General features: G+C 39.2%; 3 protein-coding genes across 4 annotated transcripts; all 3 read left to right on the top strand.

Moving 5' to 3' along the window:
• Nucleotides 1-67: 67 nt before the first annotated feature.
• On the top strand, nt 68-1,398 carry rln3a (relaxin 3a). The gene is made up of 2 exons (XM_015056531.1): nt 68-326; nt 730-1,398. The coding sequence occupies exons 1-2, from the start codon at nt 161-163 to the stop codon at nt 1,011-1,013; spliced, it is 450 nt and encodes a 149-aa protein (XP_014912017.1). The 5' UTR covers nt 68-160; the 3' UTR covers nt 1,014-1,398.
• Nucleotides 1,399-2,043: 645 nt separating this feature from the next.
• il12rb2l (interleukin 12 receptor, beta 2a, like) lies at nt 2,044-13,254 on the top strand. Its single transcript, XM_015056530.1, has 15 exons — nt 2,044-2,155; nt 2,415-2,510; nt 5,706-5,850; nt 5,969-6,114; nt 6,351-6,493; nt 6,592-6,733; nt 8,619-8,695; nt 8,784-9,021; nt 9,326-9,514; nt 9,665-9,769; nt 9,857-9,991; nt 10,906-11,073; nt 11,184-11,253; nt 11,961-12,066; nt 12,211-13,254. The coding sequence occupies exons 2-15, from the start codon at nt 2,435-2,437 to the stop codon at nt 12,550-12,552; spliced, it is 2,082 nt and encodes a 693-aa protein (XP_014912016.1). The 5' UTR covers nt 2,044-2,155; nt 2,415-2,434; the 3' UTR covers nt 12,553-13,254.
• Nucleotides 13,255-15,012: 1,758 nt separating this feature from the next.
• LOC106962233 (transportin-2) lies at nt 15,013-26,875 on the top strand. 2 transcript variants are annotated; one of them, XM_015056519.1, is made up of 25 exons: nt 15,013-15,117; nt 16,127-16,226; nt 17,006-17,081; nt 17,691-17,840; nt 18,112-18,218; nt 18,459-18,592; nt 18,871-18,952; nt 19,033-19,155; nt 19,251-19,369; nt 19,898-19,958; nt 20,110-20,284; nt 20,510-20,662; nt 21,657-21,882; nt 22,058-22,229; nt 22,575-22,661; nt 22,819-22,926; nt 23,015-23,173; nt 23,274-23,361; nt 23,497-23,595; nt 23,958-24,053; nt 24,145-24,220; nt 24,308-24,407; nt 24,500-24,574; nt 25,083-25,218; nt 25,436-26,875. In XM_015056519.1, the coding sequence occupies exons 2-24, from the start codon at nt 16,128-16,130 to the stop codon at nt 25,188-25,190; spliced, it is 2,673 nt and encodes an 890-aa protein (XP_014912005.1). In that variant the 5' UTR covers nt 15,013-15,117; nt 16,127; the 3' UTR covers nt 25,191-25,218; nt 25,436-26,875. The 2 variants fall into 2 exon arrangements, with proteins under 2 accessions (XP_014912005.1, XP_014912006.1); XM_015056520.1 differs by lacking the exons at nt 15,013-15,117; nt 16,127-16,226; nt 17,006-17,081; nt 17,691-17,840 and having other exon boundaries at nt 18,126-18,218; nt 18,433-18,592.
• Nucleotides 26,876-27,091: the final 216 nt, after the last annotated feature.

Genomic DNA, 27,091 nt, shown 5'->3' with positions numbered 1-27,091 from the left:
GCTTGAGAAGGCCTGCCATCCTCTCCAATACATAGCAACAAACTCCTTTATAAACCACATCTGGATCACCTGCAGGGGCACAGCTCAAGCAAACTGGGACACAGACATAAGAAAAAAAAAACTTGAATTTTTCCATCTTGCTTTACTTGCTTGGGATACAATGTGGAAAGCAGTGGTAATGGCCGTGTGTTTGCTTGTGGCTGGGGTTGGAGCTCAGCCCATGGAGGATCCAACGTATGGGGTGAAACTCTGTGGCAGAGAGTTTATTCGAGCAGTCATCTTCACCTGCGGAGGATCACGCTGGAAACGATCACTTAGAAGTCCAGGTAAGCCTGCGGGAGCATCTAAATCTTCACTTTCACTCTTATTATACTGTCAGGATATTTTTTTTATAATTTGCATGTAACTTGATCTCAAAGATGGTCAAAATCACACATTATTACATCTATTCATAAGATTTCCAAACCAGTGGAGAGTTAATTTAAAATCCATGATCAACTTTATGTTTGAATTGTTTGAAGTGTAATTGAGTCCATATTTTTGCCATGTAGTCTTAGGGTACTGGTTCAAGCAACAACTGAAATAGAATATATTTAAATCAGATATTAATAGAGTTATGTTACAATAACAGGTGCATTTGATAATCCAGGTACTCCTACTATCACGTAATCTTTTGGTGCATCTTTTATGATAGTAAACATGAGCAAGCCGTATTGTTCCCTCCACCAGATGTTTCAGAAGACCCATTCACCTCCCATCAAGATGAGTCTTCAGAGGGCTTGACCTCCAACTTTATGGTTGAAAACTTCCTTCAAACAACCAAAGACCTCAGCTTCACGCCCCAAAACAACCCTAATGGTGGGTTCAGCAGGTCCACCCGGTCGTTCATTACTGATGAAATCCTGGAGGCTCTCCGGAAAGCTGACCGCAAAGGCCGGGACGTCGTGGTGGGTCTGTCCAACGCCTGCTGCAAGTGGGGCTGCAGCAAAAGCGAGATCAGCTCCCTTTGCTGAGGGTTGATGAATGAATGCATGTGTTAGCAAATGTTTTACACCCTCCCACAAATATGCACACATACACACAGAAACATTTTAATTTTGTTTCATGTTTGTCAAGAAGTTGAGTCGAATTAGTAAATGTGTTCTGTTTTCCGTACTAAAATGTTTTCAGTGTTTAAAGACAGACAGGAATAAATGTACTTTTTTTATTCCTGATTAATGTTTCTGCAACTTTTAAGAACTTTGTGCTACATTTTGTAAAACTTCATAAACAGCCTGTCATGTGAAAGTAGGTCTAATGTCATTTGTAGTGTAAAAATATTTTCTATATGTTTCATTGAACAAATGTGATGTAACAATTTCCCATTCAAAACAACAAAACTATAAAATGCCTTACTCACAAACATGTGATGTGTTTTTTTCCTCACAGAAATATTTATCAAATACATTTTGTTAACAAAATACAGAAGAAAACTGTAAACTCTTGAGGAAATGGTCAGTCTCAGAAACAAATGGAAAAAAGTAAATTTGCAATAAAGTAAAACCAGTGTTAGTTCAAATTGTTCTTTTTGCACCAGTCTGTTCATGTAAATTTTGGCTGCTAATAGTGCATGCAGCTGAAATTCCGTCCATTCTGACAAGCAAAATAAAAAACACACCCTCAATATGCTTTAAAACAAACAAACAAACAAACAAACAAAAACCGAAGGCAAAAAAGCAAAGCAACAAAAAGTGGAATGAATGTTCAGCTTCAATTTGAAATAACTGCATTCAGTTTCATTATGCTTCATCAGGCTGTTCCAATTTATTATAAGTTGTATTGTGATAAAAACAGACACTCCAAAAAGGAAAAAAAAACAAACAAAAAAAACAACGAAAACAACAACAGCAAAAAAGCGAAACAAAACAAAAGCAAAACATGCTTTGACAGTGAGGGCACGTTTTAGGACAACATCGGAGAGCCATACCGGAAGAATGAAGAACAGAGCCCGAGAATAAAAATATAACCATAATCTACTTTCTACGTCATCGGTAATTCCTGAAAAGGGAGGAGCTTCACCCGGCAAAGTTTTTAATTCCGCAGTAACTTTTTTTCAGCGTTAGTTTCCTACGGCCACAACATGCGCTTCATGTGTCTTTGTGTATCTCGAAATGAGGTAAAGAATTTTGCGTTATAGTAGAAATATTTACTTAATGTATAGCCCTGCTAAAGAGCAAATGTTGGTGCTTATATATGTATTCCTGCTATGTCGGGGAAGTGAACGCAACTCTTAATAGCAGCACATTTTACCTGACGCGAGGGTCTCGTGAGGTTCTCGCGGTGACTTGTTTTTACCGAGGTTTTGGTTCGTTGTATAAATTTATTCACTTCAAGTAAAGATAAATCTACGGAATGAAAACGTATTTGTTTTTCAGAAACTTGAGGTCTAAATGTGATGGCCACACCTACGACGTGGTGGCTGCTGCCCGTCTTGCTGGTCACCTTCCTGTACTGTTGTTGTTCTAGCCCAGGTAGGCTTATTCAAATTTGTATATTTATTACTGGGAGAAGAATATCTCCAAGCTTCATACATCCACATTTCCTCAGAAATTAACAAGTTTATTTTCTACCAATATTATAAAATGAGCTGTGCTGTTCATCATATGTTTTGCTTGAGTTGAAAATACTATTATATCAAGGAGCAATATGTTTATTTAAAAACTATATTAAAAATAAACTTTCACCCTGTGGTAATATTGATTATATATGGTTGTTTAATTCTATAGTTTGAACATTTTCATTTTTTTAAAGGTAAAAGGTAATCTTATTTATTTAGCACATTTTCAGCAACAAGGCTATAGAAAGTGCTTTACAGGAATTAAAAGGAAATGCAAACAAAATAACAAACCAAAGGGTGGGTACATTAGATTACCCTAATGTTAATCTAATGTATGTAAACTAACCTAGGTGCTTCCACTAGATAATTAAAAAAATAAAATAAAATGCTGCATTTGCTTTTTAAAATATGCCCAAATGCAGTTGTCTACTACTATCTGGCTTTATAGTTGCACTACTGAATGATGCTACTGTTAGAAAGCATCCTTGTTGGTTGTTTTTAGAGCAGTATTTGAATTTGTAATGTTCTGACTGTATGTAGTAAATGAATTTTTCAACACTATTTGATGCTGCCTTTCTTGTGATCACAGTAAAAACCACAAAATATGTGATCAGATTAGTCAGTTAAGTCTATTTTAACAATTGATAGCCTTACTTTTGCTTTGCATTATATATAATATGAGCAATTATTTGCATTTATACTTTAAATATGATTTGATTTGCAGTCTATATTAAAAGGGAAGTGGTCTTAAAGGAAGACAGCACTCATTCAGACTGTAGCTACCTGCTTCCTGTTAACACGGCAACTACTGCGCCTTCTTGTAATGTCTCATGTGCAAGTATTGAACTGATTACTGCAAAGCACACGCAGGCTTATGAGAAATGGGTAAAGGTGACAGGCGTGTATTGAATGTGTAAAAAAAAGTGTAAGCTTGAGAGACAGGCGGATGAGCATGTGAGTCACTCAAACATCCTTTGTATTGTTGTTTAAAATGAGTGTACCTTTCTTTGTTTTGTAACTTTTTGTGCATTTTTTTAGAGAACTGCTTCCTGTTTGTTTTTGCTTTTATTTTTATTTTTTATCAATTTTACCTCCCAGATCAAATATATAGATACTGATGGGCAGTAAAATAGGGGTCTCTTTTTTCTCTTTCTTTTTCTCTGTGTTGTAAAAATAACGATATGTAATATTTTACCATGTTTGTTACATAGAAAATGTCACAGACACTTGGATTTTTTTTTCTGACTCATACCCCTGGCAGCTTCACACAGCAGCCATTACATTTTTGTATTGTGACTCACGAGGATAGTACCTTCCGTACCGCGACTGCTTTTTTGGCTCTGTAAGACCTTTGTCTGTTTATAAATAAATCACACATATATCTGCACAACTACTTCTTAATGATCAATATTCTGAGTTCTTGCTGGAGTGTTTATCATGTTTCAATGCATCCTCAACCAAATTACGATAATGTGAAAAAATGTTCTTTGAGGATTTTGCCACCCCCAAAAAATCACATTTCTGTAAATATTCACATCCTTTGCCATGAAGCTCAAAACTGAGCTACATCCACAGATCATCTTTTAAATGTTTCCACAGCTTACATGGACTCCACATGTGTAAGTTTAGTTAAACTGGCTAGATCTGGAAAGGCACAGACCCACCTATGTTAGATCCCACAGCTAACAGCAGGTCAGAGGTAAAAATCAAGCATGAAATCAAATTAATTATCTGTAGACCTCCAAGACAAGGACTATCTTGAGGCACAGATCTTGAGAAGGATACAGAAACATTTCTGCTGCTTTGAAGGTTCCAGTGAGTTCAGTGGCCTCCATTATTGGTGAGCGGATGAAGTTTGGAACCAGCAGGACTCTCTCTAGTGCCATCACGCCTGATCGATCAGGGAGGCGATCAAGAAACCAATGGTCACTCTGTCAGATCTCTAGGTTTCCTCTGTTGAGAGTGGAGAACCTTCCAGAAGACCAACCATCTCAATCGCAATCCACCAATCAGACCTGTATGGTAGACTGGCCAGACGAAAGCCACTCCTTGATAAAAGGCATTGGCGCCCCGCATGGAGTTTGCCCAATAGGCACCTGAAGGATTAAACCACGAGAAACTAAATTATCTGGTCTGAGATTGAACACTTTGGTGTGAACACCAGGAATAAGGTTTGGAGGAAACCAGGACAATACCACCACTACAGTGAAGAATGGTGGTGGTAACATCATGCTATGGGGATGTTTTGCAGCAGTAGGAACTGGGAGACTAGTCAGGATGGAGAGAAAGATGAATGCAGCAACCTACAGAGACAACCTGGATAAAAACTTGCCTCAAAGCGCTTTTGACCTTAGCCTGGTGCACTGGTTAATTCTTCAGCAGGACAACGACCCAAAGTACATGGCCATCATCCCAAAGGAGTGGCTTCAGAGCCCTGGAGTGACCGAGCCAGAGTCCAGACTTGAATCTGATAATGACTGTACAGATGACTCCATTCAGCCTGATGGGGCTTGAGAAGGACTGTAAAGAAGAATGGATGAAACTGCTCACCTGAGCTAAGCTTGTGGCGTCATATTCAAAAAGACGTCAGGCAGTAATTGCTTCTAAAGGTGGATCAACAAAGTATTAAGCAAAGACTGTGAATATCTACGTAAATGTGATTTCTCGATTTTCTGTTTTTTAATAAATCTGTAAAAAAAAAAAAAAAAAAAATCCACATTGTCATAATGGAGTATTTGTGAGTAGGATTTTGAGGAAAGATATTAATTTAATATAATTTGGAATAAGTCTGTAACATTACAAAATGCGGAAAAAGTGAAGCACCTTCCGGATCACTACATACCAGCAGGAGGCTGCTCAGAGACCTATTTTATGCTTGAGGTAGAGGAACTATTCAACGGGTTTCTGGCATGGGAATAATTTCATGTGGAGAGAGAGGAAAACATTTAGGTCTGCACTCATTTATAGCTAATATGTAAATAGCACAGATGAGTAATGTCTGTTATTTCTTAATCCATCGTATGTGATGCAAAGAAAACCTACAAATCCATATATCTGGCAGGAAAAACAATGCATCTATGCTGACACGTTCTCTCTTTGTGCTCACCAGGTCCTCCTGCTCCTCCCTCTAACCTTGAGTGCTTCAGACCGTGCAATCCGACGCACTGTTCAGTTATCGAATGCATTTGGGATCCAAAACCCCCCCCAGATATCGGTCCTATCTACACCCTTCACTGGAAGCCAGAAAATGAAGAGTAAACGCACTTGGCAAATTTCTGCTCTTAATCTCCCAAAATTAAACATTTTTAGGCCCTGCTTTTTTTTTTTTTTGCCTTGGCCTGTCCTCTCACATCTTCTCCTGCTTTTTTTCAGGGAGAAGCCTGTGACCACTCGGAATAGCTTAGACGGGAAAATCTGTCGGGAAAACTTCGAGAGCCATGGAGAACTCCGGGTTTGGGTACAGAATCAGAATGGTTCTGTCAAATCTCAGGAAATTGTTATCCACACCCAGAACATCAGTACGTCTACTCCCAAGTTTTTCTAATGAAGTCAGACAGAACAATCCCCAATAGCTGAAATAAATAGATATTGCTGATCCTATTAGAATACCTTCCTTGTATTACTTTTGTGACTCGTACATCGGATTGAACGTTTTCAATCCGATGTACGATTGAAAACGTTCAATCTGACATTAGGCAGAGGACCAAAGATCTGCCTGATTTTTGGTCCTCTGTCTCTTCCCCAATCACACCAGTCAAGCCGCCTCCACCTACAATCACATTAAGCGAGGAAGATCCGTTAGAGATTCACTGGAGCACCATCTGTGGCGAGCTGGAGCTTAATGTTGGAGTCTGTGACGTTAGATATCGTATTAAGGATGATCAAAACTGGATTCGGGTAAGTTTGGCAAATTAATTTCCTATGGTATTTGGTGTTTTTGTATTTTTTTTCCTAAGAATTAATGCCAAACTTTTACCCTCGTTCTTTCATCACAGACTGAGTATAACTTAAGTAGCAGCTACGGAGTCATAGAACCCCAGCCCAGCACAGTTTACGAATTTCAGGTCCGTTGTAAATGTGACCCGAGCCTGATGAGTGACTGGAGTCCAAGCTATTCAATAAAAAGTGCTGAGTCGTGTGAGTATTTATCTTTTGGCATTCGACAAGAAAAGTAAATGTATTTGGTAACACTTTATTTGAAGGGGGTTGAATAAGACTGACATGACACTGTCATAAACATGACATAACACCTGTCATGAACATGAATAAGCCTTCATGAATATTTATGACTGTTGTCATAAAGCGTCATTCGGTAAATTATGACACTTTTAATACAAAGTTGACATTATTCAAAATGTCTTTGTTATGACAACTTGACATTAACCAAGAAATCATTGCTGATATAAATTTGTTATAAAAGTATTACTGATTGCACTTTAAAAATGAGGTAACTTTATGTTATTAAAGGTAAAGTTTAAACAGTAATGATTTCTTAGTTAATGTCAAGTTCTCATAACAAAGACATTTTGAATAATGTCAACTTTGTATTAAAAGTGTCATAATTTACCGAATGATGCTTTATGACAACAGTCATAAATATTCATGAAGGCTTATTCATGTTCATGACAGGTGTTATGTCATGTTTATGACAGTGTCATGACAGTCTTATTCACCCCCCTTCAAATAAAGTGTTACCATGTATTTTATTGCCTTCTACATGTTACACCGACACCAGCCTTGGATGCGTGCTTATGAATGCAGCAATATTTATTGGCAAACAGTCTTACTTAATCAGAAAACTTGTTTACTAACCTTTAAATGGCATCACATTTGTAAGCGAAATATATTTGTGGGTTGAGTTGCAGAGTAAAGTATTTGAAAAAGATGCAAAATCCTTTCCGCTAATGACTTATTCTGCTTTTAACTCTTGCTCACTGATGTTTAGTATATTGGGTGAATTAAAAAATGAAGTATAATGAAAATGTACAAATTTATTTATTTAATGATCGGGGGCCTCAGCAGTGTGTGGAAGACTTGTACAGCATCACAACAGCTGGTTACCTCATAATGCTGGTCACCAGGTTTCACACAAGTGTACATTGGGATTGAGACGAGGACTACAGGGAGACATCCAGCTTCCTAATTCTGGACGTATATAGCCTTAATAAACCGTGCTCTGGGAGACAGAGTATTGTCATTTTTGGGGATAGTTTGTTCCCTCAGATTGGAGACCTGGGATTGCCAATTGTTGCAGTATCAACAGAGTTCCTCATTTCCTCCAGTGGTGAAAAGTTTTGTTTTTCCAGTAAGGGAGAGGATGCTGAGTTGACGAATTTCTGATGATTGCAACCCTCTGCTCATACTCTTTTTATGTAGCCCAAAAGGTTCAACCTTGGTTTCATTTATATTATAATGTGGCTACAATTTTGTGCAATAGGTATTATTTAAGAGAATTAGAGTAAGGTGTTTGAGGGTAATGGGGAGTAAATACAAACAAAGGTCACTGGTTTTATTTGCAATTAAATTCTATCTTGCGCTTTTTTCCATCTTGTTATTTAGCACTATTTTGTGCTGGTGTGTCACAAAATCCCAATAAAATGCACTGAAGTTTAGTCCTCTAATATGGCAAAATGTTTAAGGGGCAAACGCTGCATGCAAATGCAAAATAAATACAGGTGTACATTTTTTGACTATAATCAAATGAATAGCTTTCACGATAATTGTTTAAACATGAGATGCTGAATACATTTTGAGATGTATGCCATTTGAGCTCCATCTCCTGACTTCTTACATCTTAAAAGAATAATGAGGTCTAAACATATTCACTTTAATGACTTATCTTTACATTTATCCACAATGGCAATAGTTTTTGTATTGACAGAATGACTGATCATTCTATCAGGATTCAAAAACAACTTTTCACTCTTTAAGAAACGTATCAGCACTACAAAAGTTGACATTTAGGATTTGTATTGGGTAGATTTAATGTGTGCGGAGTATGTAACATTTGTCTTTTTTGCAGCTCCAGTTGGAGAGGTTGATGCATGGTTGGACTGCGGGCTGCTTTTGTCAAACTCTGACTGTTTTCTGTACTGGAAGGTAAGCTCAAAAATGAATTTAAAGACCATCTTTCTCTCTCTCTAAATGGCATATTCAGCACTCAGTCAATACCATCTGGCTTGTCCAGAATCTTTCCATTTCTCAGGCCCGAGGTTACATTCTTGGATATGAAATCACAGTTTTCTACAATAATCGCACTGAACAGCTAATACATGTGTCCACGCACAACCCAAGCAGCCTCTTTGTGTATGATGAATTGAAGTGGCGCCTCACCTCATCTCTGAAGAATGTATCATCCTTTAGTGTATCAGCCTACAATGCTCTCGGTGCAACAAAGACTTCTCGTCTGCCTAGGCCGATACCAGGTATCTATTTCTTTTTTGTCAAACTTACTATTGGTAAAGTAGAGGAAATTGCAGCCGTTTCCTCGCTAACCTGAGATATGACTAGAAATGCGTTTAGTTCATTTACTTTTGACTTTTGTAAACAAATTAGTTTTTGGTAGAATAGTTATAGCACTAGGGATAAAAGCCTTCATATGTTACATTCAGTCAGAGTTGCTGCTAAAGGAAATTATGTCAGCTTACATTAGACGTCACGATTGTTTCACAATGCTGGTATTTCCTCTGTGGATTATCAAGGCTAAAACCTATTTTGTATTTTCTCTAGGAAAACAAGCAACTGAGCCAAAAATTTACCTCAAGATGAACGAAAAGAACCTCACTGTGTCCTGGAATCAGTCCTCCAAGGTTTCCGACGGCATCAAACAGTATGTGGTGCAATACAAAGAGTGTCTACCTGGCAGCGGATCTGACTGGATCAAAGTGGACAAGAAACAGACCACAGCCTTTTTTGAAGGTTAGTGGCCTGCGATACAGCAGATGGATACGGCTTATTTCTGTTGTGGTTCAGAACGATTTAAGCTTTTCAGTGTTTTTTCAAAAATTTGGAACATATTTTTTTATTTTAATTTATGGTTCTTTTACTCTCATGTGTCTCCATCTGTAGGTACATTTAAAAAGTACACACCATACCAAGTATCATTGTTTGCAGTGTCAAACTCGAATGCAATTAGTCAGCTTGCAACAGCTACAGGATATTCAGCTCAGGGAGGTGAGTGTGCTGATTTATTCTCCATAAATCCCTAATCACTGTATTTTCTTGTATTGATGGTTAATGAACTTTTTTTTTCTCCATCAGTTCCTTCCAAAGTGACTTCATTCAAAGTGTCTGATATTGTTGGTACTAAGGTGATTCTGACTTGGGAGCCAGTTCCCTGTTCCAACCAGACGGGGGTGATCTTGTACTATGAAATAGGACTGAACAAGCAAGGAGGTACAAAATGCTATGAATAACATGATACAATACACTTAATTATAGTAGATTGCATAATATAAACAGTAGGATGCACAGAAATGTTCAATTTCTATGACAAACAAGTTTCTTTAGTTTCTATATTTTTCTGACAGGCAACAAAGCAGTAAAAACTCTCCAATTCCAATTGCAAAAACAATCAAATTGCAAACATAACATAAAAAGTAAATATACCACAATGAAACAACCAGCAATAATAGTATTTTAAATATGTTCTGCAGTTACTGTGTGTTGCAGCTCTTTCTTTTCTGTGCAATTCCCCTTAGTTTAATTATTTTTATTAACTTAAATGACTAATTTATTCAGTTTAGTGCAATAAAGCTTAACCAGAAGATACATATAAGGATATAAAGAAATTGAAGTTGTTAAAATAAAATGAAAACCTGATGTCTTTGACAGAATAGAATTGTCCAATATGAATATGTAGGGATTCCAACTAAAGATAAAAATATTGATCACATTCAGGGAAATGTACTTGGCAAAGCAGCAACAGAGGACAAAACAAAGTAGGAAAGACAAGACAGGAATGAACATGACAAAATTTGTAAACAAGGAAATAGCTAAATAACATAAAAATACAAAAGAACAAAAAAGACTCATATTGTGGGCCTTGATTGAAGTGGTGACATCTCCTGTAGGAGTGAGCTAATAACCACTGCAATATAAAATAAAAATGATCTTTTTTCTTATTTTACTCACCAAAGTGGCAACAACACAAGGATATTATTTGGATAGTGGAGGATATTAATTTCATATGGAAATCTGAATAAAAATATTACAACTAAACGGCACAATCTTTCTGTTTTTTCTAAGTTGGAATGCTCTTTGACAGTGTGAATTGATGGTCCTATGTTTTGTTTTTTTCTTAACCTCAGATCCAAACCACAAACCAGAGCACTACATAAATATCACAGATACGACTTACACTCTGAAGGATCTTAGTCCAGGTCAGGGATACACGGTTTGGATAAGAGCTGTGACCGCTGCTGGGCCCAGTGAAAAGGTCAACAAAACATTCAAAACCAATCATCATGAAGATTATGGTATGCCATCATGTATTAACTTTATGTTAATATGTAATATCCTGTAAAATGGTTGTAACAAGTAAATTTGTTAAATTTCTTTCTTCCACTATATTTCTATTTCTTTTCAGCATTTGTGACTCCCATTGTGGTGATTGTGCTGTTGGTCATCGCCATAGCTATCACCAGTTTCATACTGTGGTAAGAAAATCATTGCTAGATACCTTGATGCCAATCATCTAAGAACATTAATACTGACAAAGCAAATGTATATACTTTGTCTGAAAAAATTTCCACATCCCTTAAACTTGTTCACATTTTGTTTGGCTACAATTTTTTGTAATTTTGTATGAAAGACCAACACGGTGTAGTGAGTCTTTTAGGGCATGACTCTATGGTGTTTGTATGGACATTTTTGCCCGTTCTTCTGTGAAAATTAGCCTGCACACATTCAGTGTAAATGAAGAGCTGCTATGATCGACAATTTCGAAGGCTAACCCCAGAATTTGAGTAGTAGTGGGGCCATTCAATTCTATTTCATGAAAATGCTTTGATATAAGCTACTCCATTGTAACTTTAGGTGTATGTTTACGAGAGTTATAAGGCTCAAGTCTGTTACAGCCTCGATCAGATTTTTTCCCTCCATAATGCTTGTTTCCTGTATTTGCCATTCATCTTTCCTTCAACTCTGATTAGTTAATTGTGTAAAGTGTTAGTGAGTCTTTTCATATAAGAGTAACAATTTTGAAAACCATGCATCTTATTTTCTCTTCATCTGTGCCATCATATGCTACTTTATGCAATTAAAATCCCTGTGAAAGTTAAGTAAAGTTTGTTTGTAATGTGAAAAGGTTCCTGGGGGGTTTATGCCATTGATGGTATCGGTTTATGGTTTTTTTTTGTTTTAGTGTTTTTCATGGAGGCAAAAAAGAGTGCCCACTCCTACCTCAGTGTCTTTATGAGAAAGTGCCAGATCCCAGCAACAGCCAAATCTTCAAACAGATGAAGCGCCAGGTGAGCAAAAATCAAATCTGCAATCAACTGCAACTATTAAAAATAATTTAAATTATTTGGTATTTAATCATAATGACATGCTGTTTTTTTAAGTTTTACTTAAAAAATGTAAAAATAATAATCTTCTCTTTGATCCACCTGTAGATTAACGAGCCCTTGACTTGGATGCGCAGTCCCCTCTACGAACCTTATCCAACAATCTCTATTTTGGAAATTGTGGAAATAAAGTCCAAGGTTTTTGACCCCGACATGATGAAAAAGGAGAATGGCTGTCCCCTGATGGATTGCCAAGATGATCAACAGGAGGATCCCACCAGAGAAAGCAGTGACAGTACAGACAGCAGATACGGGAGGAAGGAGTACAGTAAAATGGTTGACTCTGATGAAGAGAGGAATGATAGTTGGAGCTCATCAGAGGAAGAACAGTCTACCTCAGGTTATGAAAAGCACTTCATGCCCTCTCCTTTGGAAGTAATGGTGGAGTAACGGCATGCTTCCTCTGGATCTTGAATGTTAGTTTTTAGTCTTTGTCCGTTTTACAATTTTCTGTGTTGTTTGGAATAAGACTTTGTCTAATAAGCTTTGTCAGTGTAACTGCAGGAAAGATTCATGACAAACAGTTCCAGGTTTTTGTGACGCTCAAGCTGTGTTTTCTATGTTTATAAATTTGATAAAATTTTGTTGAATACATTTCTAATTTTTGTTAGTTTTTGCTATACCATCTTTCTTGAACTTGATTAGAATAATTTTGGATTAAAGCAGTGTTTTTGGAGGGGGAAAATGTTTAGATCATAATTTCATTGTCATAAAGAGATTATTTTAGTCAGGTGCAATGTTATTTGCCTATCAATCGTGCTGAAACTTATAACTACAATTGTAGTTATCAGGTTTTAAAAAAAATCAAAAAAGTGAAGCTGTCTTGTTAGTAGTGTGTGTTTTAAAACTGCATTCTATGAATGAAGTGGGGTCAGAGTGAGTCCAAGGATCAAGCATCTCCCAATATAATTATGTTACCATTAAAATACAGAGATACCACATCCACATCTTTAAATGCATTTGGTGAGGTCATACCTGGATTTTTCTACAAAGCATGCAGAATTTCCAAAGCGTTTAACTTGTTGAGTGTAAATCTTAATTCTGGTTGCATTTAAATGTTGACTTATATTTTCAAATAAAAGTAAAAAAAAAACTAACAAAAAAAAAAAAACATTTTGGGCCAGCATTATTATCTTTTTGAGAATTACAAGATGGTATTGCCTTCTTTAGACTTGTAAAATATTCCCCAAGAGTCAAGACTTTGTCTCATGACTAAAGGACGGATTAGCTTGTCTTTGACACAGAACTGTGTACGCCAATAACAATTTCCCTTGAACTTTACCTTGTTTGTAGTGTAAATATTATATGCTATACAGTTACTAATTTCAAAAGTTCTCAGGTTTACAGAGTGTATGAACCTGTGACCAACAACAAAACCTCAACCAGTGCAAATATCAGCAAAGGTGTTGCTTTTAACTGATCAAGGTGCAAAATGTGTTTGGACTTGTTACTGGCACCTGACTTCTCTTTAAATTGAGAGGTTTATTCTCGAAACTGTTGAAGATTTTAAGTTATAGTATATTTCTTAAGAAAACTCTGTGACTCAATCTTCTTACGGATCCCAGGTTCTTCCGGTAGGCCGCATGTAGCCACACAGAAAACAACAATGAGTGTTGACGTCACAGGATTACAGAGTTTAATCCAATAGAAGACAACGGATAAAATTACAACAGAAACTGCAGAACAACAGAGACATACATTCATTTACCTGAGACAAATGGAAAAGAAGAAGGGAGATAGAAAGGAAAGCAAAGATGTGCAAAGACATCTTTGGAGAATTGCAAGAGCAAATATGATTTGTTACTCGTGTAGAAAGTTTTATAGTAAAGGCGCATTGTTGTCTTTAATTTATTCAAATAAGGCGTACCTTTGCTCATCCAACCAGGAACTGTCTCTGACTTTTTAAAAGTCCTAGCAAGTAACGATCTAAGGCCATCTGTCCCCTTTGTTTAAATAAAGTGAGAGCAGAGACTCTCCTGAACTCCTGCTGTTTTATGACTTTTCACAAATGAGTGTGAAAGCTGGAACTTCTCCTGATTGTTTCCCACACAGACAAATGGCAGTTCAAACAATAGCAGACAATCTGCTGTAACTACAGGTAACATAAAGGTCAATAGGCTGGAATAAGTTACCATTTTTAAAACTATAATTAGACTATTTCAATCAAAACATGTTAAGTTTTAAAACTATTTTTAAAATTTATTTTTAATTTATTTTCTTAAAACAAAAATAATAGATTAGATGTGCTTTTATTTTCACCCTGTTTTTTGTTGGTGTTTTTAATAGCATGAAAATGGACACTTTAGAATGTCAGTCAGGTGAATCTGTACAACCTCAGAAAATACTGAAGGCTCTAAGTAACATTATGACAGAGTTGTACAACTTAGGCTTCATTTGGCGATAAATCATGTCTTGTGAACACTCAAATCAGCTTAGATAGCGTTCCCCCTTAATGAATTAATTAGAAAATTGTATTTTGTGCTTTCTTAGGTTATACACAAAAGTGGTTGATGATCTGACATACTTAGATGTAATAAGCCATGTCACAACCATTTCTCTGAAGTACACTAGACTACCCCTAGATACTTAAAAACAAAATATTCATTCAAGGAAGTTACCAGTTAAGACATTTGGAAGATACCGTTATTGCAATACAAAAGTCTAAAATGTCACAATCACCTAAGATACATTCATTTGCCAAATAACATCAGTAATGACACGAAATAATAAAAAGACGTTTTCGCTTTTTTTGTGAGAAAAAGTTTATAAAAATGGGAAGACTATTTTATTCATAGCGCAAGTTTTACATATAATCTCGCGTGACCTTAACTATCTGAAATCCTGTGCTTAACGGAAGCCGCTGTAGGTCAATTTAAGTCGGCGTGCTCATTTGAACTGATACGAAGCAGAAGACGGGCGGCCCAGCACTGATTATACAACTTTCCAATCAATATTGTAGGTACAGTTTCAGAGGGGCTTATTTTCAACAAAGTATGTTATTACGTCGTTCGCACTGCACTTTAGAAAACATGTTGATGAAGCAACTATCAAAATTAATGTCGACGTTAGCACGGCTAGTAATTTTAGCATTAGCAGCTTAGCGGCTAACGGTAGCCGGGAAAACGTGTTCAGCTAATTTTTAAAATTACTACTGAATTTGTGTCAGTAGCGTGTAACGTTAAACATGTGTTAGACACTTCTGGTTCTCAGAATAATTATAGATCGGGTCTGTTTTGTTACAGTCGGGGGAGTTATTAGTTTCAACCCGGGGCACATTGTGAGCACACCCGGGGGAACTACCTCACCGTGTAGGCCTGAAGTAGAAGGGCAACTTTTGCAGCATCAGGTCTGCTGTATTGAGTAGATCAATTTAAAACATGCCACATGCTAAACTACCAGTGTATTATTCAGTCGGAATAACGCGCCATTATATTCTTTCTGGTGGTCGCATCGCGGTAGTCCCCGGTCGTAGCGCATTTGTTTCCTCATAACTTTTCTTTGCACGCGTCTCCTCCGATGACCCGCGTGTCTTTGGCCCACCCGCTGGCAACGAAATTTGGGCTAAAATATTGAGACCAGCTGTGTGGACTGGCGGACCGGGTGGCGTGGGGGCGGAGATAGGATTAACATGAGGTGGTTAAGCCGGGTCACGGAGATTTTAGCTGGTCGTGTGGTTTAATGGCTTTGTTTTTGTGCCGCAAACATGTTCTACTTAAAACCCATTTGCTAGCAGACAGGATTTGTTCCCACTTGAGCCAGCGCTGCGTTGGTGCCTGTAGAACGTAGCTCGTTGCTAGCCTGACTATACATGTGGATTGGAAATGATGCATTAAAACCACCTGACCTCCACTGATGGTTTTTGTATTCATACTGTCTGATCTGAAACCACATGCCTTCACCATATTCTGCGTGTTGCGTGCATCTCACCACACATGTTGAAGTGTAGCTGTTTCTGTGTCAATAGGATGGAGTGGCAGCCAGATGAACAGGGACTCCAGCAGGTCCTCCAGCTGCTTAAAGACTCCCAGTCGCCCAACACTGTCACACAAAGAGCAGTCCAACAAGTATCCTGCTGCAGTGTAATTTTAAGGGGTAACCCATCAGTTTCCAATACAGATTTGAGCAGATTCTGATTTCTCTTTCAGCACTAAAAAAGAAGGTTTTAAAATGTTCTGTAGTGTGTCTGCAATTTTTTGTGACCATTGGGAAGTCCATGAACGTTCTTCTAACAATTAACACTGATCTCACAATTTAATTTGGCATTCTTACATTAACCTTAAATGTTGGTAGCATTACTAAGACCAGAGTTTCCTTGTGTATTCCTTTAATTACTGTAGATTCATCCCTCCTTGCTGAGATTATCAAAAAGTTATAAAGATAGACATGCTATTTTGTGATGCATTTTGATAATGATAGAACATCTTTAAAAATCATTGCTGTTTAATTTTGGCAATAGATTGTTTGGTTAGATCTGTGTTTGCATACACCCATAAACCTGCAAATGCTGCTTTTAGAAATTAAACTATCTCCTTGTCAAATGAACTCAGTTAATTCAAAAATACTTTATTAATCCTAAAGGGAAATTAAAGTAGTTACAATGTCAAAGTCTGGAGCCGAATATAAACCAGCCACCACCAGATTTGGCTGTGCATCTGTAAACGAGTGTGTCCTTTTGTAAAATTGATGCTAAGGATTAACAGTGGTTGTTGAATTCAATATTGAGCTAATTTGACATGTGCAGCACAAGCACTTTAACAAAGCTTGAGCTTCTAAACTTTAAACAGTTCCTCAATGTGTTTCGTCTGATTTTGGTGAATAACATTGTCCTTAACTGCTTTACTAGAAACTTGAACAACTCAATCAGTTCCCCGATTTCAACAACTATCTCATCTTTGTCCTCACAAGACTGAAAACTGAAGGTAAGCATATGGTGTTTGGTTGAATTCAAACACTTTTCTAGGAATTTGAAGATGAACTTATGTCATGTTTTGTTAATTCATACATGATTTTTACAAGCTGTCAACATGTCTTCCTTGCTTCACTAATCATGTTTGGGGACATTCTTCTACATGTGGAAATGTCAACAGGTCTGAAGTAGGCTGACGCAGTTCTAAGTCATTCTGTGCCTACACTTGAACTACAAGTGTTTAGCTTGGATTGTCCTTTCATTAGAATGTATACAAAGACAGAAAATGACTAAATCAGCTGAATCTGTAACTTCGGCAGAGAATAAATCAAATCAAGATGACTCGGTCGCTTGCCTGTTGCTAGCCTGACTATACATGTGGATCGGAAATGATGCATTAAAACCACCTGACCTCCACTGATGGTTCTTGTATTCATACTGTCTGATCTGAAACCACATGCCTGCGTAACATGCACCAGATTCGTATGTCTGTCTTTTTATGCCCTTAATTCTTATGATGTTAACATACAAATCAGTAAATTCTCTAGAAGTGACTTTTTTTCTTTCATGTATTCCTCTCACCCGATTCGTACATCAATGTCTTTATTTCTTCTCTGCTCAGATGAGCCGACTCGCTCTTTGAGTGGTTTGATACTGAAGAACAATGTTAAGGCCCACTACCAGAACTTTCCGTCAGGAGTTTCCGATTTCATCAAGCGGGAATGCCTCAACAGCATCGGCGATCCGTCGCCGCTTATCCGGGCCACAATTGGTGAGTTTTTTTTTCTTTTTTTTTTTTCCCCCCCCCTAAATAAATGAATGAAGCTAATGAGCTGTTCTCGTCATTTCTGTTACTTTCTGGAGATGATGCATTTTAAACCTCTGAGTACCCGTGAAGGTCTTTGTATTCATACTGTCTGATCCAGAACACCTGCAAAAACTGTGATTTTTGATCCAGGATTGATCCAGGATTTCTTCGGATGTTTGATTTTTAAACGTGAGTGGAGGCTGGTGTATAATCTCTGCCTCCTCTGCTCTGCCAGGCATCCTCATCACTACGATTGCCTCCAAAGGAGAGCTGCAATCATGGCCAGAGCTGCTCCCACAGCTCTGCAACTTGCTCGACTCGGAGGATTACAACACTTGTGAGGTCAGTACCTACAGAGCTGCGACTTTTATAACTCTATTTTAGACAAAATCTGCTTCCTGATGGCTAGCTGTACTTCTTTAGACCGAGTTTAAAGCTCGGATTGAAAGTTGAAATGTGTGCAGTGCTTTTAATCCCCATTTCTCTACGTCGATCTTCTGATTTCGTCTCGTTCTCTCCTCTGTGTCTCCGTCTATGTTTGCGTTTGATTTGACAGCCTTTCTGTGTATGTCCGTGTCTCAGGGCTCGTTCGGGGCATTGCAGAAGATCTGCGAGGACTCGTCGGAGCTGCTGGACAGCGACGCTCTGAACAGGCCCCTCAACGTTATGATACCTAAATTTCTTCAGTTCTTCAAGCATTGCAGTCCAAAGATTAGGTACAGGAGAGAGCAGGAAATGCTACTTGTGTGTCTCATGCAGTTGGAGACGTTGTAGATGGTTTTTGCAGCTCCTAAAGTAATTCCTGACATCTTACTGTGATCAGAACTAGCAATCTGTCAGCAGCTTGGTTTCCCTTGTAAAGCAGTTTTTTCTTTTTTTGTAACTTTGAGAATGTTTTAAATGAGGGAAAATATTTATTCAGTGCAGAAAAAGGTTGTATTTGTTTATTTTAAAAAAAATCTCTTTCATGCTGATGGACTGATTTTTCTTGTAGGTCCCACGCTATTGCCTGCGTGAACCAGTTCATCATCGGGAGAGCCCAGGCACTCATGGACAACATTGACACGTTTATAGAGGTTAGTTGGCTTGTGATGGTCATTAAATCAGTGCATACATTTTAAAACAGTTTGCATCCTTAACATTGCTTCCCTTCCAGAGTCTGTTTGTGCTGGCAGCAGATGAAGACTCCGAGGTCCGTAAGAACGTGTGCCGAGCGCTGGTCATGTTGCTGGAAGTCCGGATCGACCGTCTAATCCCCCACATGCACAGCATCATTCAGGTGAGTTCAGGCCAGCAGGCGGCTTTAGAGAAGCTAAGCGAAAGTTTTGTCCATACTGGGCATCCGATGAACTCTGTTTTCTCCGTCTCCTACAGTATATGCTGCAGCGGACTCAGGATCCTGATGAGAACGTGGCTCTGGAAGCCTGCGAGTTCTGGTTGACTCTAGCAGAGCAACCCATTTGTAAGGAGGCGCTGTCTGGACATCTGGTGCAGTGAGTAACTTTTGCACTATTAGTGTAGTCTGGTGGTTTACTGTTGAATTTGGGGAATAAATTCAATCATCACCTGATCCAGGATTTCTTCGGATCGTCTTGTAGGTTCTGAAAGGGTGGTTGTGTGTTTGTTGCAGAAGTGTGATGTGAAAGTGGTTCAGAGTTAACCAGTTCTACTTGCACACAAAACGCATTCAGTCACATGGTGGCAGCAGCAATGTTAGGCTAAGAAGTTGCTTAGCTTCTTCATGCAATTGGAAGATGGTCAGAGTCAATAGATGAAGCTTGATATCGTTCACATCCTTCAGGACGAAGCATGTTTGGTTTAGGACGGCCTAGTCAAATCCAATTGGTAAAGGCTTGCAGCAGCAACGTCCCCCTTTCGCTACTTTATATTGATCCGTCAACTAACTAAAGTCCCAACCAAATGCTTTGAAGTTTTGAGTAAACTCACAAACATGAACAAGTACAAAGGTTGTGAACACTTTAACAAGGCATTGTAACCAATTCATTCTTCTCCCTCTTTAGACTGATCCCTGTTCTAGTAAACGGAATGAAGTATTCAGAGATCGACATCATACTATTGAAGGTAAGAACAGTATTTGGTACTTTGCAGATGCTGAAGGTGTCTTACGCTCTTGCTGACGCACCTGAGGCATTCATGATTGAATTTACTGCAAAGAGCTCGTTATGACGGAGCAGCCAGCTTGGTGCTGAGGCGGTACTTCCTGCTTTTTCAGGGAGACGTGGAGGAAGACGAGGCGGTGCCGGACAGCGAGCAGGACATCAAGCCCCGCTTCCACAAGTCGCGCACTGTCACCTTGCAGCACGAAGGAGGGGAGGGCGAAGAGGACGAAGACATCGAAGATGAGGATGATGATGACGACGACGATGCGCTGACTGACTGGAACCTGCGTAAGTAATGAGAAATTTAGTCACTGGGGTCAGAAAAGGATGTGTGTGTTTCTCAGGCTGCAAGTCTGGTCCTCATTTCAATCTTAGTAAAAGTAAGCGATTTATTTCTGAACCCACCTAATTGATTTTCAAATATGGAAACTGAAACCTCCCTTGTTAATCTGTCTATTTAAATAATCATGTGATTTATTCCCTCCCTTCTTTTGTGTTATTTTAAAATCATAGGAAAGTGTTCAGCTGCAGCTCTCGACGTTCTGGCCAACGTGTTCCGTGACGAGCTGCTGCCCCACCTTCTGCCGCTTCTGAAAGGGTTGCTCTTCCACCCGGACTGGGTCATCAAGGAGTCTGGCATCCTGGTGCTTGGAGCCATAGCTGAAGGTCAGATTAGCAGAATGTCCTTCTGTTGCTGCGGCATTTAATTCACATGCAGGCCAGATTGTATTGTTTTGTGGTGTTTGGGAGAATATCTATGAAATGGGATTTGTTGTTTTTAATCAGTTTGCTAAATCTTGCTAAAGTTAAACACAGACATCGATGTGTCAAACTTCACATCTATATTTATGTGTTCGAGATGCATCACTCTGAATTTTTGAGGGTGATTTCCAATCACGTATATTTTTCTTCGCTAATTCTAAGAGCAGCGTAAAACTTTTTTTCACCATTTATGTGATGCTGTTTAACTGCTGTAAAATGTTTTTACAATGAAGACAAGTAGTAGTTGAGTCTTTTTTTTAAATTATATTTTGAATAAATTTTGTGGTCAGTGTGGCTAGCTTTACCTAAACAGCCATATCTGTGTGTATTTCCTAGAGAATTTAAATGATTGCCCTTTGAACTCTGAGATTTCCATAAAGCTGTCGACAAATTCAGCTCCCAAGACCTTGTAGCTGTTGGCTATGGTGTCTTCAGCTATCCAAAGAAATATTGAAATGTTGAATTTCTGCATGGTGACCATTTTATTTTTAACTCATCAGTACCTGGACATGATGAAACACCCAGCTCATTGAAACAAAATGATACATTTTGTTCCCAAAACATGTTCTGATCCAGATACTGAATAATTAATGACTCTAGTTGGTGCAGTGGAGCATTTGCTCACAGACTTGGCCCAGCAGTGCTTTAGCCATGCTGAAGTTTTGACATCAGAAATGCTGATCCTGCACAGGGAAGTGTTTAAGTTGTCAGATTTTGCTCTCCAGCTGATTTCTCTTCTCGTCTAACCAGCGAGGGCTGCCTTCTGTGTTTAAATGTTTATTGACATCTAGAACAGCTCATGAAGAAATCACTGTTACTTGTGCAGCCACTATCATTCAATTCGCTTTGTTTATTGTCAGATTGTCGAGGTAAATTTTCTCCTTTTCTTCTGGCCCAGGTTGCATGCAGGGCATGGTGCCCTACCTGCCTGAGCTCATCCCTCACCTCATCCAGAGTCTGAGCGACAAGAAGGCCCTGGTGCGCTCCATCGCCTGCTGGACCTTGAGTCGCTACGCGCATTGGGTGGTCTCCCAGCCCCCAGACTCCTACCTCAAGCCCCTCATGACGGAGCTCCTGAAACGCATCTTGGACAGCAACAAGAGGGTGCAGGAGGCCGCCTGCAGGTGAGCAGCTTTCCTCTCCTCCTCCACTCCCCTTTATGTGGACACAATAACTTCAGCACATTGATTAACTATGATAGACTTTTTTCCCCTCCTCTGTCGCATGTTCTGCTTGTGCTAAGCTTTATGAATTACACCCAGATTGAGAAAAATAAGATTTTCCATCTTGGGTTTTCAGCTCCTTTGCCACCCTGGAGGAGGAGGCGTGCACAGAACTGGTCCCCTACCTGAGCTTCATCCTGGACACGCTGGTGTTTGCCTTCGGAAAGTACCAGCACAAGAATCTCCTCATCCTCTACGATGCTATCGGGACTTTGGCAGATTCAGTGGGTCACCATCTTAATCAACCTGTAAGTGTCGTCTTTTTTCTTTTCTTTTCTTTTTTTCCCCTCTTTCTTGCCTCTATGACCTCAGTTTTGTGATTTGAGTCCATTTGAGATGATGCGTTTAGATTTGCATAGACGAGACAATAATAGGCTGACTCTTGTCTGAGAATTTGCAAGTGTTTTGTCTGTGTTGCCATTGAAGGCGTGTCTTGTTGGAGGAAATTGAAATTGCAATTCTAACGTAAAAACAAACTAGGTCATAACTACTTTAGCAGTATTCTAATCCAGGAAAAAAAACTAAGTCTGTAAGACTTAGATTTTTTTTCTCTGCTTTATTTACTCATCACTAATCAGAGGCATGTTTTCTAGGAGTACATTCAGAAGCTGATGCCCCCTTTAATAGCAAAGTGGAATCAGCTAAAAGATGAAGACAAGGATCTTTTCCCATTATTAGAGGTGAGTATCTTTTGGGTAAAAATATATTGTCTCATCCAAAGCAAACGAGTACTTTTTATTTATTTTTTTTAAATTACCAAAATCATAAATTAAACCTGAGTTTTCTAGCTACCATCATGTTTAAGCAAACCCCCAAACTGCTGTGTTTTTCTTCCAGTGTCTGTCGTCCGTAGCAACAGCGCTGCAGAGCGGCTTCCTGCCGTATTGCGAGCCTGTTTATCAGCGCTGCGTCACGTTGGTCCAGAAGACGCTTGCTCAGGCCATGGTGAGAACCTGAACACACACTCTCCAAACATTTTTCTTCTTAAGAGTTTCCACACACATGAAACTTACTGCCTCTCCTCTCTGTCCAGATGTACAACCAGCATCCTGACCAGTACGAGGCTCCAGACAAGGATTTTATGATCGTGGCCTTGGATCTGCTGAGTGGGCTTGCCGAGGGGCTCGGTGGCCACGTGGAGCAGCTAGTGGCTCGATCGAATATAATGACCCTTCTTTTTCAGTGCATGCAGGTGTGAACAGAATTTTTGACTCTTCACTTTTGTGGATATGTTTTTTTTTGTTTGTTTCTTCTACTTAAGTGTAACAGTGATTTCTCTGGTTCTGTCACAGGACACCATGCCTGAAGTGAGGCAAAGCTCCTTCGCCCTGCTGGGGGATCTAACCAAGGCGTGCTTCCTCCATGTGAAGCCCTGCATTGGTAAGTCACTTTAAATGTTACTTAGAAATAAAATTGTATCCGCTGTTGTCGTACGTGGCTCGTTTTTAACTAATTAAGCCTGAAAATAAGTAACATTGTCTTTTTGTAAGCATTGTGTGCTTTGCCTCCTTCCAGCTGAGTTTATGCCCATCCTGGGGCTCAACCTGAACCCAGAGTTTATCTCTGTGTGTAACAACGCCACCTGGGCCATCGGGGAGATCTCTATGCAAATGGGTAAGAGAGCTGCCCCTGGTTTAAATGACTTATTTCTGTTCTTAATTCAGTATCTGGACGTGATGAAACACCCAGCTCATTGATACACAATGATACATTTTGTTCCCAAAACATTTTCTGATCCAGATACTGAATACTTCATGGTTCTAGTTTAGGGTAGAGTCTAGTCTTGTAAGATAAGTGTATAAATGTTTCTTGTTTGGAAACTGTGTTGCTCTTTTGTCTTATGTATTTATACTTACATATGTATGTATAAGATATGAATATCAGTATCTTATAGAAGTACATACATCTGTTGCAGTATTTTTTATTTTTTTACTTCAGTTTTCTTCATTTGTCTTCTCTGCTCTTCCTCTGTGTAGGTGCAGAGATGCAGCCTTACGTCGGCATGGTCCTCCCTCATCTGGTGGAGATCATCAACAGACCCAACACACCCAAAACTCTGCTGGAAAACACAGGTACACACTCAATCACCGACACACACGAGTTGTGCTCTGGACAGACCCACAGATGACCTGAAGCGTTTTTGTTGCGTTTTCACGTCTGCAGCCATTACGATCGGCAGACTCGGGTTCGTCTGCCCTCAGGAAGTGGCCCCACAGCTGCAGCATTTCATCAGACCCTGGTGCGTCACTTGCAAAAGCTTCTATTTTTGAAAATAGTTTTAAAGCATATTTGTTTATAATGGTTTTTCTTTTTCTTTATATAAAAGGTGCACGTCATTGAGAAATATTAGAGATAACGAGGAGAAGGACTCGGCTTTTCGGGGAATCTGCGTTATGATTGGTGTCAATCCTGCAGGAGTTGTACAGGTGAGGTGATTTATTTCTGCTAAACATTTCCGATTATAAAACCACGCCAGTTCCATGTTGGTGTACTGAGAGAACAAATCTCATCTCTGCAGGACTTTATTTTCTTCTGTGACGCTGTGGCTTCATGGGTCAACCCAAAGGACGACCTGCGAGATATGTTTTATAAGGTAAGTGACAGATGAGGACTAATCCCAATCTTTCCCTGCTCGGTCTTTGCTCACCACACTGTGATGATCATTCATCAGACATTCGAAATCTGATTCCAAGGTGCGGATTATTATGATTCTGAGAAGTGTGGTTCAAACCTCTTTCACAAAACCCTCTCAAAGTTTATTGGTCTTTGAGAGGAAAAACTTATTACACCATTACCGATAAATTACTTTTTGAACAACAATATTATCGCTTATCGCAATAATTACTGTTACAATTTATTGTCCAGCAAAATTTATTGTGAGGGGCCTGTCTCTAATTTCCCTTAATACCTTCACCAGATGTATCTCGGTGTGATGTGACTTATTGCCCCCATACCAAATATAATTTTAATCTTCTTTTTTCCCCTCATTCTGGTTCTGTTCAACATCACCCGATATAAATGGTCGCCCATTAGCCTTCCAGTGCAGATTCAGCTATGAAAGCGTGTTAAAGAGCTTAGATGTTTTTTGTTTTTCTCTGCAGATCCTGCATGGCTTCAAGGACCAGGTGGGGGAAGAGAACTGGCAGCAGTTCTCTGAGCAGTTCCCCCCTCTGTTGAAAGAGCGACTATCGGCCTGCTACGGTGTCTAATCCAACCCTTGTTCCACTGACCTGTCAAGTAAGTAAGTCCTTGCCTTCGTAAGGTCATTTCCTCCAAGTCGAAAGCCTCTGGATGTGATGAAACACCCAGCTCATTGAGAACTAATGATACATTTTGTTCCCAATTTCATTGTTCTGATCCAGAATCCCACTCTTCACCAGTGTAGGTGTTTCTGACCAGTGAAGTTTCCCGTAAAAAGACTTATTTTTTTCTTCTTTTTTTATTTTTCTTCCAGGTTCATGAAGGGGAGGGTAACAGGGGAACTCATTGCACTGCCCAAATCATGGGGAGAAAGTGGAGCTGGAGGGATGCGACTGGCCCCGATCCTCCAGTCTGCGGATGGCCTCCTTTTCCCCTGCGCCCTGTTTGTCTCTGAGGGAGGGTGGGATGAGGGCGGTAGCTGAGGGAGGGTAAACCAGGGATATATGTATACCTCTCGTAATAAATGCCTCACTGCTAGAAACTCAAAAGTGACTTTCGCCAACCGCAATCCAGGGATCTTCAGGGAGGTGAGGGCAACACAGCGGGATTGGGGTGGGGGGTGGGGGCAGAGTTCAGACCCTCCCCCCCTCCGTCTTCACGATTGGATTGTTCATACAAGTTAGTGACGTCTGGAAGGGGAGGGGGGTGGGCAGATAGGTACCAAAAGTAATTATCCGAACCAGCAAATACTACAAAGCATGTAGTTACGCTCACATGTAGCTGTTAAAACAGAAAACGGATGCTTTTACTTTGTAACGATGTGCACAGAACCTTTGCACCTTTTCCAAGAGAATTGCATACACCTTTCTATATGCACACTCACACAAACGCGCATCTCTGTTCATATGTACATTTCCGTCTGATCCGTAGATTTCCTTTCTAAGTGTAGGACTTTATTTCTTTCCCGTCAACAGAAGCAGTTAAGGTTTACGTCAACCCAGTTCCAACATACTATAATCCACATAACCTAGGCTTTAAGTTGCATGTTCACGTGAATGTCTCGTTTATTTGTAGCATTAATCGTCAGTTTTCGGGCCGTCTGCCGCTTTGGTTCATGTGTCCCCCTCCGATCATTCTAATCATCGCCCCCTATAGTTTTAACCGAGGTTGTTTGCGTTAAGACCAGCTATAGATGGATTCAGGAAATAAATTCATGTTTGATGCATCAAGATTGCTAATACTGTAAGCAGATCAAGAATCGTATTCGCTGCTGTGGCTTTGTTAGTATATTTAAAGAAACGGACTCGCTGAGAGAAATCACCAAGAATGAGTTTCTACTGGTATAAATGCACTTTTTTTTTATTTTTTATTCCTGTTCCGATGAAATATAATTTCTATTGTAAGACGTACAGTGATAATATGCTGAAGTTGTTAGCTTCTCTGGATAAGTGACTTTTAGGACTGCTGTAAGCAAAATGATAAAGTTAAGAGTAAGACTTAAGCGAGGCCATAGATTCGTAACTCCTAAACGGGGATGAATAGGATCATAGGAAGAAGGCACTGCACCCATTAATGCATCGGAAAGGGTTTCTGCCTCTCTTCAAACTTCAGGGTTAGAGATGCACTGTGATCCGATTTTAGTGGCCAATTTCCGATCTCGATTTTGTTTTTTTTTTTTTTTTTTTAATCTTTGAGCCACCAGTACTAGTTTTAGCCGATTCTGATTTCGGGTTTAAAACCCATTAATGCAAAGTAAAAATAAATGATAAACGTCACTTTTTTTTATTCCAGTCTTAATATTAGCTGTTATTTGTAGTGTGAGAAGAGGGTTCTTGCCATATGTGCTAGATTTACTACTTTAATGCAAAGATTGTATGTCGGCAGTCAGCATTACTGAAACAAGTGTCTCCTTGTGTATTCCCTAAAGAATGTAGATCCTTAAGGTTTTGGCAGACCTTACTGTTTGGAA

Source organism: Poecilia latipinna, unplaced genomic scaffold (assembly GCF_001443285.1).
Source record: "Poecilia latipinna isolate Pla-1442-1.1 unplaced genomic scaffold, P_latipinna-1.0 Scaffold1388, whole genome shotgun sequence".
Lineage (NCBI taxonomy): Eukaryota > Metazoa > Chordata > Actinopteri > Cyprinodontiformes > Poeciliidae > Poecilia > Poecilia latipinna.
Note: the sequence above shows the minus strand (reverse complement) of the source record. Positions and strands in the feature narration are given on the sequence as shown.

What these genes read in the sequence shown, in the direction of transcription:
- rln3a (XM_015056531.1), top strand. Translation starts at nt 161, where the DNA reads ATGTGGAAAGCAGTGGTAATGGCCGTGTGTTTGCTTGTGGCTGGGGTT. An exon ending in ACGATCACTTAGAAGTCCAG is followed by an intron (nt 327 to 729) that starts GTAAGCCTGCGG and finishes TCCCTCCACCAG; the next exon opens with ATGTTTCAGAAGACCCATTC.
- il12rb2l (XM_015056530.1), top strand. Translation starts at nt 2,435, where the DNA reads ATGGCCACACCTACGACGTGGTGGCTGCTGCCCGTCTTGCTGGTCACC. An exon ending in ACTGTTTTCTGTACTGGAAG is followed by an intron (nt 8,696 to 8,783) that starts GTAAGCTCAAAA and finishes TGGCTTGTCCAG; the next exon opens with AATCTTTCCATTTCTCAGGC. An exon ending in ATCACCAGTTTCATACTGTG is followed by an intron (nt 11,254 to 11,960) that starts GTAAGAAAATCA and finishes TTTTTGTTTTAG; the next exon opens with TGTTTTTCATGGAGGCAAAA.
- LOC106962233 (XM_015056519.1), top strand. Translation starts at nt 16,128, where the DNA reads ATGGAGTGGCAGCCAGATGAACAGGGACTCCAGCAGGTCCTCCAGCTG. An exon ending in TTCTTTTTCAGTGCATGCAG is followed by an intron (nt 23,174 to 23,273) that starts GTGTGAACAGAA and finishes GTTCTGTCACAG; the next exon opens with GACACCATGCCTGAAGTGAG. An exon ending in CAGCATTTCATCAGACCCTG is followed by an intron (nt 24,221 to 24,307) that starts GTGCGTCACTTG and finishes TTTATATAAAAG; the next exon opens with GTGCACGTCATTGAGAAATA.